This window comes from Otolemur garnettii, unplaced genomic scaffold (genome assembly GCF_000181295.1).
Source record: "Otolemur garnettii isolate 467f Iridium unplaced genomic scaffold, OtoGar3 scaffold00005, whole genome shotgun sequence".
Classification (NCBI taxonomy): domain Eukaryota; kingdom Metazoa; phylum Chordata; class Mammalia; order Primates; family Galagidae; genus Otolemur; species Otolemur garnettii.
In genome coordinates, this window is record NW_003852400.1 from 15,265,877 (window position 1) to 15,282,295 (window position 16,419).

General features: G+C 41.9%; 1 protein-coding gene and 1 non-coding gene across 3 annotated transcripts in view; both read right to left on the reverse strand.

The window, feature by feature from the left end:
- Nucleotides 1-16,419, reverse strand: part of ABCB4 (ATP binding cassette subfamily B member 4) — an 89,379-nt gene that overhangs the window by 24,272 nt on the left and 48,688 nt on the right. For both annotated transcript variants that reach the window (XM_003782640.3, XM_023518760.1), the window contains 5 exons: nucleotides 11,187-11,357; nucleotides 7,010-7,156; nucleotides 4,719-4,823; nucleotides 2,959-3,036; nucleotides 781-864 (listed from right to left, as the gene is read on the reverse strand). In XM_003782640.3, the coding sequence (XP_003782688.1) occupies nucleotides 781-864; nucleotides 2,959-3,036; nucleotides 4,719-4,823; nucleotides 7,010-7,156; nucleotides 11,187-11,357 (585 nt within the window). The remainder of the gene's footprint in view (nucleotides 1-780; nucleotides 865-2,958; nucleotides 3,037-4,718; nucleotides 4,824-7,009; nucleotides 7,157-11,186; nucleotides 11,358-16,419) is intronic.
- LOC111722066 lies at nucleotides 9,803-9,909 on the reverse strand. The gene has a single exon (XR_002771013.1). It is a non-coding gene; the product is annotated as a U6 spliceosomal RNA (small nuclear RNA).

Here is a 16,419-nt window from a genome sequence, read left to right on the forward strand (position 1 = left end):
CTATATGTCTATTCTATTTTTTTTTTTATTGAGACAGAGTCTCACTTTGTCACCGTTGGTAGAGTGCCATAGCGTCATAGCTCACAGCAACCTTCAACTCTTGGACTCAAGCAATCCTCTTGCCTCAGCCTCCCAAGTAGCTGGGACTACAGGCTCCTGCCCAATGCCCAGCTATTTTCTTTTTCCTTCTTTCTTTCTTTTTTTTTTTTTTTTTTTTAGCAGACCCAGACTGGGTTAGAACCAGCCCCAGAACATGTGGCTGGCACCCTAACCACTGAGCTATGGGCACTCCCCCCTCCTTTTTTTTTCAGGTTTTTGGCTGGGACTGGGTTTGAACCCACCACCTCCTGCATATGGGGCCAGCGCCCTACTCCTTTGAGCCACAGGCGCCGCCCCTCCCTCCCCTGTTTTGAGACAGAATCTCTCTGTTGCCCTGATTTTCAGTGCCATAGCATCACAGCTTATAGCAACCTCAAACTCTTGGCCTTGAGCAATCCTCTTCCCTCAGCATCCTAGGTAGCTGGGACTACAGGCATGTGCCACAATGCCCAGCTAGTTTTTCTGTTTTTAGTAGAGATGGGGTCTTGCTTTTGGTCAGACTGGTTATGAACTCCTGAGCCCAAGCAATCCACCCACCTAGGCCTCCCAGAGTGCCAGGATTACAGGCATGAGCCATGTATTATTATGTATGTATTGTGAGCCATGGCTGGAAAATACACCCAGCCATGTTTATTCCAAACCAGGTTAGAGGAAAGTGCTAGTAGAGTGCAGTCTACGTACTCCCTGGACTTGGGCAGCATCCATGGCAAGTCTTGTAGAAAGTGCACCAGTACTGTTTTTATGATCATCAAACCAGCTCATGTCCTGTGGCGCAAAACACATTTTTGAATTAGTTCAAAATTTAAACAAGCAAAGAAAATCAGTTGCAACCTCCTGAAGTTCAAGTGCTGGGGAAATATCCACACTTAGCTTGGGTAGGGAAGTTTAGGGGAGACCTCGCACACCACTTGGAGTCCTTGCCCCTGCCCAACTCTGAGCATGCATCCCCAGAGTCCACCAGGACCTGGCCCCCTGGCAGCTCTGGCAGCAAGGTCTCTGGCCCGAGGGTCCTCACCTACACGGCAGCTGTGCCCGCTGTCAGCTCCACCTGAGGCTGGGCCCCCCATGGGCAGTCCATCCACTCAATCATTACAACTTGCCCTAAAGACACTTCTGCCCTTATATGGTGCTATTTCTCATAAAAGGTGGTGAAGCTGTGTGGAACTGAAACTGCCCTTATAGACTTAAAAGAGGTACAAGGCAAGAACTAGACTCGCAGAGGTCCTCAAACTGCAGCCCGCCTAGGACATTTATCCAGCTTGCCGGATGTTTTTGCCACCACTGCCTGTCCTGCTTAGCAGCCGACTTGTCCCAGGGCCCGCAGTCCAGCCCTCCAAAGGTCTGAGGGACAGTGAACCGGCCCCCTGTTTAAAAAGTTTGAGGACCCCTGAACTAGAGTAAGGGCCCCAAAACTCTGTGAAGAAACAGGCCACTGTCTCTTCATTTGTCTCATCAGCCACTGTCTCTTCATGTGCTTGATAACAGTCACCATCCTTTTGCTCCTCTCTAATTGCTAGAGGCCACAGCTAGTAGTTGTAAAGATTCTTAACTTTTCTCAGTAGGTAACATTACCTGTTTGGAACCTAGGGGTAGTTTTTGATAGAATCTTCCAGATCCATATTCCAGTGGATTAGCTGACTCACCCAGGCCAAGAAACTGTCTCAATGGGTCTTGAACCCCCGCTCAAAGAACTGTATTCCACTGGATTGGCTGACCTATCCAGACAGCATCCCATACCAAAGGGATGGTTTTGGTGGTTCTGTCCTAAAACCAGCCAATTAGCAGACCCTGATTGCTTAACCCTCTGCCCACCAAATGGTCTTAAAAAACTCTGTCTCCCAGTTCTCAGGAAAGTGGATTTGAGAAATTTCTCCTGTCTACCCACTTAGCGTTATCTGGAATAAACTCTCTCTCTGCTGTAAACCCTGCTGTCTCTGGATATTGGCTTTCTCTTGGACAGAGGGCAGATGAACCTGGCTAGGCCGCCTTAGAACATGCTCCTTTTATAAATTCTAGGCAGCAGAATCTAAGTCCTGGCTTCTCACTGTGCTTTTGTTTCATTTTGGAATTTTAAACTTGGATTAAATGTGTGTCTGAGATTTGACTATAATTGTAAGCTACTTATGGATAGCATCTTTTACATTCAACAAATCACTTTCCCTGCAAAGTCAGAGTTTAAAAGATACTAAAAAAAGATCTGCACATTCAGCCTTGCTCAAAATATACTACCTGCTATGTGCCCTTTTATGAATGGGAGTGTAATCAATTCCTGCCAACTGGATGGACAATATTTGGCCCTCTCTGAGGCATTATCTATAAATATAGACAATTCTTATTTGCACATTTTCTCCCATGTCCTGCACTAGAATGTGAACTGAGAGAGCAGATAACGGACACCACCAGGTACATAGTAAGTAACGTTCGAATGAATTAAAAGTGAAATAGTGTGAAAACAGCTCAAATAAGAAACAAAACTGAATTACCAACATCTGTGGTATAGGCGTTTATGGTACATGAACTTAAATGCTTTTTCTTTATTAAAAGGCATCCAGGAGTATCAATGGGCTCACCAGGACCTGCATAGGATCCAGCGAAGAGATACAGGTCCTTGAAAAGATGGTGACCATATGGATAGTGACAGTTGCAACATAAGCCCAAACTTCCAAAATTAAGCCTACTTCCATGAAAAAGCTGAGAGATCTCGGGATACCAAAGGGCAGGACAATACGCAGGACCCTGACCAACCTTGCCTGAATACTCTAGGTGGAAAATGTGTACATCTCTGTGCCAGTAAGAACAGAGGCTTAAAACGAAAGAAATCAGGAATACCAGAAGGCATGCCCTAGTGCACACACCTACCTGTCTCAGCATCGCTTCAAAAGCCTTCGATCGTAGCCTTGTGGTAAGGATCTCACCAGCTTTCCCGAACGTGAAGCCCTGATTGAGAAAAAAGGCTGTAGTTCCTTTTGATTCTTGCCAATATTCTGAGACAAGTGCATATATTTACATTGATTTTCTTTTTTTTTTTTTGAGACAGAGCCTCAAGCTATCACCCTGGGTAGAGTGCCATGGCTTCACTGCTCACAGCAACCTCCAACTCCTGGGCTCAAGCGAGTCTCCTGCCTCAGCCTCCCAAGTAGCTGGGACCACAGGCGCCCGCCACAATGCCAGGCTATTTTTTGGTTACAGCCATTATTGTTGTTTGGCGGGTCCGGGCTGGATTTGAACCCACCACCTTAGGTGTATGTGGCTGGTGCCTTAGCCGCTTAAGCCACAGGTGCCGAGCCTACACTGATTTTCTTATAAACAGCTATTCACATAACGAAAGTCTAGGACCCAATACACCAAAGTCCCAACTTAGAATTCATGTTACTGCTAAAGCACTAGTATGCGTTAGAATTCTAAGGCCAAAAACCTTAAAAATATCCAGTTCTGTCTTCTAAACCATTCTAAATAGGTTTATTTTTCAAAACTCTCGAGGACAACAGTTCAGTGACAAAGATACTGTATTTAACTACAAATTTTGGTGTGCTCCTAAGACTTTGACTAAAACAGTTGAAAACAGGAGTGACAAAACTCTGTGCAGGAATACACTAGGCTCACACAGCTTGGAGGGAGGGTTAGAGAAACAAACTCCAAGTGAATTTGCTGCCTTCCAGGTCACAGCTCCATCTACGCTCAGATGGGGGCACAATTAGGCTACTCTTTCTCCCCAGGCTTCCTTGCCAGACAATTCCTTCTCTCTAATTACCACATCCGGACTGGGGAGCAGCCCAGACATCCAGAGATGGGCTTCAGCCCCACTGTGAATTCTGGGGCAGGGGTGGGGAGGACACAGCTGAACTAAAGATCTTCACTAAGCCAAAATGATGAGTGATCAGTGCTTGGGGTGTGTCTGCCCCAGGAGCTCCTTGTCCTGCACCAGATAGCCCTGTCCTCCACTTCCCTTTGCGGGCAGATTACTGGGCACCACAGCCCTGAAACGTTTTCTAACTAGCTCCACTCACACCCCTCCACATCACTGGTTCAACAATGATAAAAGAGAAGCATGGGGGGACAACTAGGAAACATATTTTTCTCGACTTGATTGTCTTAGAAAGGCCTATGTGTGGTGCTTGCCCTCTGGTTAAAGAGAGAAATTTGTGGAGAAGTCTAGGTAAAAAAGGATTATTACAGCAAGTTTGACTATTTAGTTTGGCCAGGTCTACAACATCAAAATGCAAAATATGTGTTTTTTCCATTAAGTAGGAAAAGATCAGAGAAGTTAACTTGGTATTGTGTACAGAATAGCAACAAAAGAGAGAAGGCTATTCAACTGCATTTTCCCAGTATGCAGCCAGTTGAATTTAAGCGGCTCTCATGTTCTCTGGTGAACTAAAGCCTCTTTTGTCCCTCGTAATGAATGTTGGCTGAGGACAAACTCTTAACATAACACAATTTAGCACGCAGGGAAGTCACACTTCCTCCTGCCAAGGGGTCCACCCTCTGAGAGAGCTCTGTGCCAACTCTGTTTGCAATTCATCTCCGTCTAAGGACATGGAACTTGTTCCGTTAGGCTTTAATGAATTTCTCTAATTGAATTATAGACTCCAGGAGAAAGGCAAATCACGGGTACCTACCTGAAGGAAGAAAGTGAAAAAAGAAATAATTCCCAGGCCTAAAAAAAGCAACGAGAACATGTTGCACTTCTGCTGCTTCACTGCGTTGTCCCCTGGTCCAAAAATCTGCAAAAGAACATTTCAAGTGCCCCCTCGGATGACATGATTGATGCTTGAGTATTCCTCCCATACATAATGGCTTTACATTTTTAAAACTTAGCCTTTGAATATGTGTTTGTTTTTTGGGTTGTGGCAAAACACACATAACAAAGTTTATGATTTTAGCATTTTTAAATGTAAAATTCTGTGTGGACTGTGGATTGTAGATTGCAATGTGTAGCTCATGTATGTTCACATTGTTGTGCAACTTTCACCACTACCCATCCACCTGCAGAGAGCTCTTTTATCATCCCGAACTGAAACTCTGTACCCACTGGACAGCAACCCCACCTCTCCTGGGAACCTCTAGTCTCCTTCCTGGCTCTGTGAATGAGGACCATGTGGTCACTGTGCCGTGGCACATTGGGGTCATGTGGTCACTGACACGGGTGGACACGCAGCATATGGACTGCGTGGTGGCAGGCTTTGGGTCTGTTCTGCTCCCCTGCACTTGCTCCCCCCGACTTCTCTTTGCCCCAGCTCCGGCTGAGGCCCCTGCCCTCCACCTCTCACTCCTTTGGGATTCTGCCCAGAGAGGTCTCCTGTAGGGACAGGAAAAAGTGTTTGGGCTTTCTCTCCCACAGCCTTGGGTACAGAACAAGATGAAAGTTGTCCAGGCTTTCCTCCCTGTGAAAGAGCCATGTACTCCTAGTAGCCATGACTGTGTACAGTGAAGTCATGCTTATGTCAGTGCTGCTTGGCATCTTGCCACTTTTGTTCCCCTGAGTATAAAAGTGCACAGGACCTTTCCTTCCATGGACTGTGGATTGCAGATTGCAGTGTGTAACTTAGCTCCCTGGCCAGCAGCCAGGAGCGAGGGCGACCTCCTACGTAACCTAGCTCAACAGTAGCCCGTAAGCTGAATAAAGCATGTTACACCTGCCCTCCATGCCTGCGTTCTCTCGGTCTGGGTGAATTAGAACACAGGCATAACACCTCCTCTAACCATATTTTCTGAAACAGTACCCTCATCCACTGCCCTCTCCTGCTTTTAAAATACTTGTCATTCCTTGACTTCTTATACCTATTTGTTTCTGTCTTGTGTGTCTGGTCCAGTAGAAAGTACCACTGGAAGGCACTGCTTGTTTTACTTTGTGGACTGCAGAGTCTCCAGTACCTCGCACTCGGCAATATGCAGGAGACGCTCCAGTGTGTACATACAGCCCACAGAGCTCTCGGATTATAAGAGAGCTGGGGATTGCCTTGTTTGGAAATTTAAAAAGTTTTGGAGATACAAATGGATGAGGCATGCAAAAAAAATTTTTGGAGGGTCCGTCCCAATTTATTTATTTATTTTTGGCTTGTGGTCTTAACTGTAAAGAACTGTCCAATGTCACAAGAATAATTAACTCTTAACATGATAGAGAAGAATTCATCCTTAACAACAACAAAAAATCTCTGATAATGTTATAGGTTGACTAAGGTGGATTATATAATATAAATTCTAGATGTGATGGAGACTTAGGTATTTCTTTTAACTTTCTATAAGTATCCCCCCAATAAATTTAATAATTGGATAGTGTGAGTTTTCTTTCTTAATTTCAGACTTCCTAACTCTTGGAAGAAATGCTAAAATAGTGCGGTAGTGGCTATCATTTTTTGAATACTTCCTATGAGGCAGACACTCTTAAATGCATTCTATATACCCAGTAGTCAATGATATATAATCTCTTTTAAGTCTCAGCCACCAAATAAGGTAAGTTTATTTTATAGATGAAGAAACTGAGGCACAGAGAGAGAAAGCGTCATGCCCAGGTTGGCGCAGCTACTCGGTGGTGAGGCCAGTCTGTGCTCAGAGCCTGGGCTCTTACAAAGCACTGTGATTTTAACTGTCCCTCTTCTCTACCTCCCTGTGAGACGTGTACCAGCTCCTCTCCACAAACAGGATGGGGGTCAGTGTCCAACACCAGTTTCGCCCAAAGAGAGCTTTGCTGATTTTATATTTTGTAATTTCATTAATATCATAACTTGGACTCATTCAATGGCAACTTTTCTTTTCCCTCCCCTCTTTTCTCAAAAGGAAATTAAAGACTTGGGCTTAGTTTAATTTGAGGCTGCTTACTCCCGGAAGGGAGCCAACTGGTGAGGCTGGGATAAGAAACAGCTGACCAACTGATTTAATTCAAGCTGTCATGTGATGTTTGCAAACTTACCTCTATGATCTCTGAGAATATGATGGAAAATGTTGGCTGAAGTCCCCCATTGGCAATGGCACACACTGTTCCCACCACAAAGTAGGGCCATTCTGTTTTGTTCAGTTTCAGGACCTTCAGAAAAGACACTGGGGGCACATTTGCATCCTGGAACATACAAATGAGAGGACAAATTGGTGATCACAGAACAGTTACTAGGTTTGTGTACACAGAAAAGGCAGGGCTGCTGCCCTCAGCCACAGCAGAGTGATGAGCAAACTGCTAGAGAACAGGACCATATATTACAAAATGTTAGCAGTGCTCACTGATCACACAGCATACACTGAGTCTGATTTGTTCTCTCTTACTGTCTTACCACTATAAAAATAAATAAATAGGCCAGGCACAGAGGCTCATACCTATAATATTAGCAGTCTGGGAGGCAGAGGCAGGAGGACTGCTTGAGGCCAGGAGTTCAAGACCAGCCTGAGCAAGAGTGCAACCCTGTCTCTACTAAAATTAGAAAAAGCTAGGCATATTGGCAAATGCTTATAGTCCCAGCTACTTGGGAGGCTAAGGCAGGAGGATCCCTTGAGCACAGGAGTTTGAGGCTACAGTGAGCTATGATGACACCACTGCACTCTAGCCCAGGCAAAAGAAGCCCCTGTCTCAAAATAATTAAATAAAAAGGGAACTGTTCACCCAGGAGGCAGTATTCATGGTATGACCAGCCTGAGCTGGTCTACTACTCTAGCCTGAGCAGACTGAGAGGTAGCAGGATCTGGGCACACAATGCCCTAGAATCAAGTGCCAGCTCTGGGCTTATACCACTCTGCTGGTGTGACCGTTGGAGCTGGGTCTCGTGTGCTGAGCTGCAGGTTTCCCAGATGTAATGATGTAGTCCTGCCTCTCTAACAGGGATGAAGTCAAGGTCAAATGAGACAATACACATGAGCAAATGGGCAAACATCCTTACACATGTAGGATACCGTTATTAATCAGAAAACACAGCCTTGGTCTCCTCACCCCAGAACCCTGCCCAGTTCTGTCTTTTCTGTGATATGCTCCCCAACTCACAAAACCAAATCAATTATATCTCTTTTCTTTTATATCACTGGTCCCTGTGCAGACTTCTCTTATTTCATAGCTTATCACATAAACTTGTTTTGTGATTTTTTTGATTGCTTGGTTTACTATCTCCATTTCTAGTATATGAGATTTTTTCCCCATGTCATTCCAGAAAACAGTGAGTTTTTTTAAAGATGAAGATTATGTCTTTATTATTTCTGATAACTATGAGGTTACCTACAATTAGGCCACAATGCTTCCATTTTTAAGGCAAAGTCTAAGTTTTAGCAATATTGCTCACATGGGAAATGTGCCATATTTCCCTGCATTGCTCCTGCTGGGAAGGAGCCTGCCAACGCCCTTCTCCCCGACCCCTTCCTTGGATTCAGCTGAGTTTTTCCTCTCATGTGGGCCTGTAGTTATTGATTTACTATTACTAGTTTCAAGTTAGTACTGAGTATATAGAGTGCTTGATTTCCCATTCTTGAATGTTCTCCCAATCCAACCAAGTAAATACAAAAGATGCAAAGTCTCCATCTTTTTAATGGCTGACTAGTACTCCATGTCATATGTATACCACACTTTATTAATCCACTCATGGGTTGATGCACACTTGGATTGCTTCCACATGTTTAAAATTGTGAACTGACCTGCTATAAACACTTGAGTGCAAAGGTTCTTATGGTAAAATGATTACTTTTCTTCTGGGTAAACACCTGGTAATGGGCTTATGGTATCAAATGGGAGGTCTACTTTTACTTCTTTTAGGATTAGCCATACTTCCTCCCCAAAAGGCTGTACCAGTTTGCAGTCCCACCAACAGTGCATAAGTGTATGCCTCTCTCCACACCCAGGACAGCATCCGCAACTTTGGGACTCCATAATCTATTCTTATTGGGGTTAGGTGATAACCTAAAGTGGGTTTGATTTGCATTTCTCTGATGATTGTGGATAATGAACATTTTTTCGTGTGTTTGTTGGCTATTCTTCTGTCTTCTTGGGAGAAGGTGCTGTTCTTCTGTTCATTTCCCTCGCCCAGTTGTTTAATCTTTTTTTATGGATTAGTTTGAGTTCTCTGTAGATTCTGGTTATTAGCCCTTTGTCCGATTTGTAACATTTGAATATCTTCTCCCATTCTGAAGGCTGTCTATTTGCTTTGATGATTGTGTCCTTAGTTGTGCAGAAGCTGTTTATCTTGATCAGGTCCCATTTATTTATTTTTTGGTGTTCTGCAATTGCCAAGAAGGTCTTCTTCATAAATTCTTTCCCAAGTCTGATATTGTTAGTTTCCCCCACACTTTCTTCTAGAAAGTGTCTTGTCATTTCATGTCTTAGATTTAAATCTTTTAACTAGTGTGAGTTAATTTTTTATAAGTGGTGAGAGGTGTGACTTCAGTTTCAATCTTCTATATATAGCTAACCAGTTCTCTCAGTACCATTTATTAAATAGGTATTCTTTTCTCCAATGTATGTTTTTGTTTGGTTTGTCAGAGATCAGATGATGTTATGAGGCTGCTTTCATCTCTAGATTCTCTGTTCTGTTCTGTATATCTATGTGTCTATTTTTATGCCAGAGCCATGCTGTTTTGATCACTATAGACCTGTAGTATAACCTGAAGTCTGGTAATTTAATGCCTCCAGATTTGTTTTTATTTTGTAGAATTGAGTTGGCTGTATGGTTTAATATGAAACAAAGAACTATTTTTTCAAGTACTTCGAAGTATGATGTTTGTGGTTTTTTTTTTTTTAAATATGGAATGCTTCATGAATTTGCGTGTCATTCTTGCACAGGGGCCATGTTAATCTTCTCTGTATCATTCCAATTTTAGTATATGTGCTGCCGAAGTGAGCACTGATGTTGGTGTTTTAATGGGGACTGTGTTAAATCTGCAAATTGCTTTGGGTAGTATAGGCATTTTAATGATATTGATTTTTCCCAGCCATGAGCATGGTATATTCCTCCCTTTGTTAATGTCTTCTGCTATTTCTTTTCTCGGGGTTTCCTAGTTCTTTCTGTATAGATCCTTCATATCCTTTGTTAAATATATTCCAAGGTATTTCATTTTCTTTGAAGCTACTGTGAAGGGTATTATGACTTTGATTTGATTCTAGCTTTACTGTTGTTGGTGTATATGAAAGCTACTGATTTGTGCACCTTTATCTTATATCCTGAGATGTTACTTTATTTCTCAATCACTTCCAAAATTAGATCAGAACTAAATAAAATCAAGAACACCATTTGGAAGACTAACAAAACAAAAAGTTGGTGCTTTGAAAAGATAAATTAAATTGAAAAACTTTTGGCCAGATTAACTAGAAACAGAAAAGTAATATCTCTAATAAGCTCAATCAGAAATGAAAAGGGGGAAATATAGATACCACAGAGATACAAAAGATCATCACTGAATACTACAAAACACCTTAAGCCCAGAAATTTGAAAACATGGAGGAAATGGGCCAATATAAGTCATTACTTAAAGAGTAGCAAAAACAAAGCCCATATGATTCTCTCAAGAGATGGAGTAAAGCCATTTGACAAAATTCAGTATCTTTTTCTGATAAGCACATTTAAGAAAGTAGGTATAGATGAGACATTTCTTAAACTGATGGATGCCATCTATAACAAACCCCACACTAAATGGAGAAAAACGAAAGCATTTCTGCTTAGAACTAGACCAGACAAGGATGTCCACTATCACCACTACTATTCAACAGAGTGCTGGAAGTCCTAGCCAATGTAATTAGGCAAGAGGATGACATCAAGGGTATCCAAATGGGGACAAATGAAGTCAAACTATCACTCTTAGCTGATGATATGATCTTATGCTTAGGAAAACTCAAGGATTCAACCACAAGACTTCTAAATAAATGTAAGATTTAATATTAAGCATCTGAGCACAAAATCTATATTTTAAGATCTATTTTTTGCCATTGAAAATCCATTTCTAATTGTAATTGATTTCAATTCCCTGTCAAATACATTTAAAATCCAAAATTTCCTTTTTGAAAGAATAGTATGGCTCATAAGAGTAATAATCATCTGTGCCTGAAAAATACTTGGCAAAGCTAAGAATTTCAGTAGTAAGTCTATAAAGCAAAAAAGACTTCATTTAAGTGAGAAGCAACTTACAAGTTCATTGGTTTCCACATCATGGCCATTCTGATATTTTCTAGAATTTCTAAGGCTTTTACGAGTAGAATTCCTACATGTGCTAGATTTCCAGCCATTTGGGGCCAAACCAGTGGCAGCCTTCTCTTCATTTAGTTCGAATTCTTCTGACTGGATCTGGTTTCCTGATGTCTGAAAGAACAGCAAAACATTAGAGGGAGAGAGAGAGAGATTCTACCAGATGGATGTAACCTCCAAGTTTAGCTGCCTACTATTACCAAATGAACAAAGCAATTTTGAATATTACATATATCAAGATGTTTAGGTACCACAACAATTTCACAATCAAGGTTAGCTGGAAAACTACAAAGAAGTATATCAACACACATAAAAATATGTTAAAAATGACAGAAAGGTCAAATTCAATTTGAACAGCATGAAAGCTGGAATATTAAGAGTATTTTCTAAAATTTTTTTTTGTTTTTTTGAGACAGAGTTTTACTTTGTCACTCTTGGTAGAATGCTGTGGTGTCAGAGCTCACAGCAACCTCAAACTCCTGAGCTGAAGTGATCGTCCTGCCTCAGCCTCCCAAGTATCTGGGACTACAGACACTTGCCACAACACCGGCTATTTTTAAAGAGGGGTCTTGTTCTTGCTCAGGCTGGTCTTGAACTCCTGAGCTCAAGCAATCCACCTGCCTTGGCCTCCCAGAGTGCTAGGATTATAGGCCTGAGCCACTGTACCTGGACTTTTTTCTTTCTTCCTTTTTTTTTTTGTTTGTTTTTGAGACAGAGTCTCACTCTGTCACTCAGGCTAGTGGCATCACCATAGCTTATGGCAACCTTAAAGTCCTGGGCTCAAGTCATCTTCCCAAGTAGCTAGGACTATAGACATGAACCACCATACTGGGATAATTAGAAAACCAATTTTTTAGAGACAGGGTCTCACTTGAACAGGCTGGTGTCGAACTCCAGGCCTCAGTGATCCTCTCACCTCCCTTCAAATGCTTAGGATTATAGGGTTCCTGTGTCCAGTCAGTATTTTCTAAAAATGTAAAGACACATTTTTCATAATCCAAAGAGAACCCAAAAAACAAGTAATGACCTCTGAAGGGAAGAAGAAGAAAAAGAGCCATTGCTAGGGGCTTATTTTTAAAGCTACAAACAAGGAAAGCTGAATCAAAGGGCCTCTACCCTACCCATGGAAGTCAAGACTGTTTTCCTCAATAGCCAAGTGCAGTCATCTTCTTCCTACCTTGCAGTCTAGCTCTGACTCCATCTCACCCAGGTAACTTAACACACAGATTTGGCCTCATTGCAGCTTTGAGAACAAGTCTCTTTTCAGGAGGAAGGGGAAGGGGAGTGGAGATTTAGGGGTTTCTAGCTCACTGCTCTGAGAAGGGACCTCAAGCCTTGCTAGAGCTGCTCTTTGGGTTGGTTCCCCGTTTATCTTCTCCATGACTGAGTACACACTTGAATGGCTTGTCCAGGACCTTAGTCCTTGTGAGATTGTCTTCTTCTCCCTTCAGGTCCGGTCCTGAACCCAATCCCATGGCTAGTGCCTAATGGCACCGACAGTAGCATATCTTGACTTCTTAGCTTGGCTGTTGCACTTTCAATACCTGACAGAATGTTGCCCACATGTTTATATATTGCTTTGGACAACATTGAGATACATTCTACTTGGTGGACTTCTTTACTTGCTTACTACCAAAACAATTTTACACTATCTCAGAACCAAAATGCATTCTAGGCTAAAGGATTATCCCATAGCTGATCCCGTGCATTCTCACTCATCTCTTCCCATGCTGCCATAAGATTCATTTTCTTTTTTTTTTTTTTTTTTTTTGAGACAGAGCCTCAAGCTGTCCCCCTGGGTAGAGTGCCGTGGCATTACAGCTCACAGCAACCTCCAACTCCTGGGCTCAAGCGAGTCTCCTGCCTCCGCCTCCCAAGTAGCTGGGACCACAGGTGCCCGCCACAACGCCCGGCCATTTTTTGGTTGCAGCCGACATTGTTGTTTTGGCGGGTCCGGGCTGGGGATTCGAACCCGCCACCTTAGGTGTACGTGGCTGGCGCCTTAGCCCGGTGAGCTATAGGCGCCGAGCCAAGATTCATTTTCTTAAAGGCAACTCAAAACCATCCACAGCTTCTGACCAACTGCTCAAGCCTGGATTCTCTACGATCTAGCTCATGGAAAGTCAAACTGTACCAACTCTCATGAATGTTTTCCCTTATCTTTTTCTCCTTTTGTAATCTCATCCAGGCTATCAAGAGGTCTATCTCAGTGGACAGTTCTTCCAATAAACCCATTCAGATTTTAGTTTCCTTCTGTGACCAAACGAACAGTACTGTTTCTTGTGTAGTATTTTTCCTGTGCCTTACCTAAAGTACTCAGTTGATGTTGGGTTCTACAGCTGAGAGATCATTGAGTTTCAAAGCCAAGGAGGTCACTTTTTACCAGGTTATAAAAAGTATTATTTTTTAAAAGGCCTCATTTATTCCACCCAAACATTTCAGCTGGCTCAAAGGTCTAATTGTAAAAAGTAAAACAAATGCTGAAAGAAAATATGGTTGTATATCCTGAGAACAATCCTAAATCCCGAAGACATGGAGGAAAAAAGTAATAATCTAAGTACATATAATTTTAACACCACTTTCTGGCAGCCAACTAACAATATAGTGAAATTGGACGGAACAAGACAAGAAAAATCTCTTTCCAATACATGCAGGAGAAGAGTGTATTTCCTTTTTATTTAAAGAATTCTTATAAATCATATTATGAACAACACAACCAGAAAAATTGCCTGATACAAGAACAGATACTTTTACAGAGGAAAAAAAATAAATGGCCAATGAACACGTGAAAAGATACTCAATCTCACAAATAGTTACAGAAATGTGGGGATGCCGTCTGGCAGCTCTTTTAGGCTAGCAAAGATGAAAAATAAAAACTAAATGGCAGCCAGTGGTTATTTGTAGGGATTTAGATTATGATGACTTCCAAGTTTCTAAGATGACTATGTTTGGCTATTTTTAAATGCTTAATTTTTTTATTTTTATTTTTTTTTGAGACAGAGTCTCAAGCTGTTGCTCTGGGTAGAGTGCTGTAGCATCACAGCTCACCGCAACCTCCAACTCTTGGCCTTAAGTGACTCTTTTACCTCAGCCTCCCAAGTAGTTGGGACTACAAGTGCCTGCCACATGCCTGGCTATTTTTGTTGCTGTGTTGTTGCAGTTGTCATTGTTTTTGTTTGTTTGTTTGTTTTTTAGCTGGACTGGGGCCAGTTCGAACCTGCCAGCCTTCGTGTATGTGGCTGGCGCCCTACCCACTGAGCTATGGGCACCACCCAATGCTTGAATGTTTTAAAATAAGAATATATTACCTTTATAATCAGAAAAAATTAAGATACATTTAAAGAGTTAGCAGTTTACCTAAATGAGGAAAAACTCTTTACCTAAAGCAGTGAAAACTCTTCTTATAAACAAAACCAAAACAAGGCTGAATTAAAACCAGATTGGTCTTTGAGGTTTGAGAAAAGAGAGAAGCATTAGCTTGAGCATCTAGTGAACCCTCAGGCTCACCACAGTTCTTCCCTCTTTCTCCCCAATAGCACTGACATTAAGTGGGAGGGCAAAACCCAAGCCAGACGTGGGAAAAGTGGTGGTACCATGGTGAAGATGTTCAAAGGGCCTAAAAATCAAGGAAATCCCAACCTGGTAGGAATATCAGACGTCATCTTAGTCCAGGCACCTGTTCATTTAACAAGTAAGGATACCAGAACCCAATCTGGTTAAATGATTTGCCCAAAGCTATTGGCTAGTTGGTGACAGGTTTCTATCAAGCACTGTTCATTCTACAAAACGTACAACTTTTCCTAGGAAAGAAAGCTGAAGGAATATAATATAGAAAGATCAGAGTTATCCATATCCCCTTGACATGCTCACAGCCTAAGTCCTGATGAAAGTGGAAGGTTGTTCTTACAGGGGACATATCAATAGGATAGACCAGGTCCTCATTTGAGGACACAACAGGCCATTGTATGTGGAATGATAGAGCTTTGGTAACCATTAATGACATGAAAACTAAGATGGATTTAAAGTAACATTATACATTAACTGCTAAAATAATAAAGATCTATTATGGTGGTTAGACCATTTACATTTAGTAAATTTCACACGTACCCTTGTAAGAGGCACTGTAGGTGTGGTCCCACCAATTACTCTCCTTCCATCCATCCTCCCCTATCCCCTTATTGCCCTCTCCCCTTTCCCCTTCTTCTTGGGCTTTTATATGAAAGCTATATATTGGTTTCATAGTAGGGCTGAGTACTTGGATACTTTTTCTTCCATTCTTGAGGTACTCTGCTAAGAAGAATATGTTCCAGCTCCATCCATGTAAACATGAAAGAGGTAAAGTCTCCATCTTTCTTTAAGGCTGCATGTCCATGGTGTAAGTGTACATATACCACAATTTATTAATCCATTCATGGGTCGATTAGCACTTGGGCTTCTTCCATGACTTAGCAATTATGAATTGGGCTGCAATAAACACCTTGGTACAAATATCTTTGTTATAATGTGATTTTTGGTCTTCTTGATATATACCTAGTAGAGGAATTGCAGAATCAAATGGCAGGTCTATTTTTAGATCCCTAAGTGTTCTCCAAGAGGAACATATTAGTTTGCATTCCCACCAGCAGTGTAGAAGTGTTCCCTTTTCTCCTCATCCACACCAACATCTATGCTTTGGGGATTTTGTGATGTGGGCTAATCTTACTGGAGTTAGATGATACCTCAAAGTAGTTCTGATTTGCATTTCTCTGATGATTAAGGATGATGAGCATTTTTTCATATGTCTGTGAGGCTATGTGACTGTCCTCTTCAGAGAAGTTTCTCTTCAAGTCCCTTGCTCACCCTGAGATAGGATCGCTTGTTCTTTTCTTGCTAATACGTTTCAGTTCTCTGTGGATTCTAGTTATTAAACCTTTGTTGGAGACATAACCTGCAAATATCTTCTCCCATTCTAAGGGCTGTCTGCTTGATTTACTTACTGTGTTCTTGGCTGCGCAGAAGCTTTTTAGTTTGATCAGGTCCCAGTAATGTATTTTTGGTGTTGCTTCAATTGCCTGGGGGTGGGAGGGGTTTTCCTCATAAAATATTCGCCCAGGCTGATTTCTTCAAATCTTTTCCCTGCACTTTCTTCTAGTATTTTTATAGTTTCATGTCTTAAATTTAAATCTTTAATCCAGTG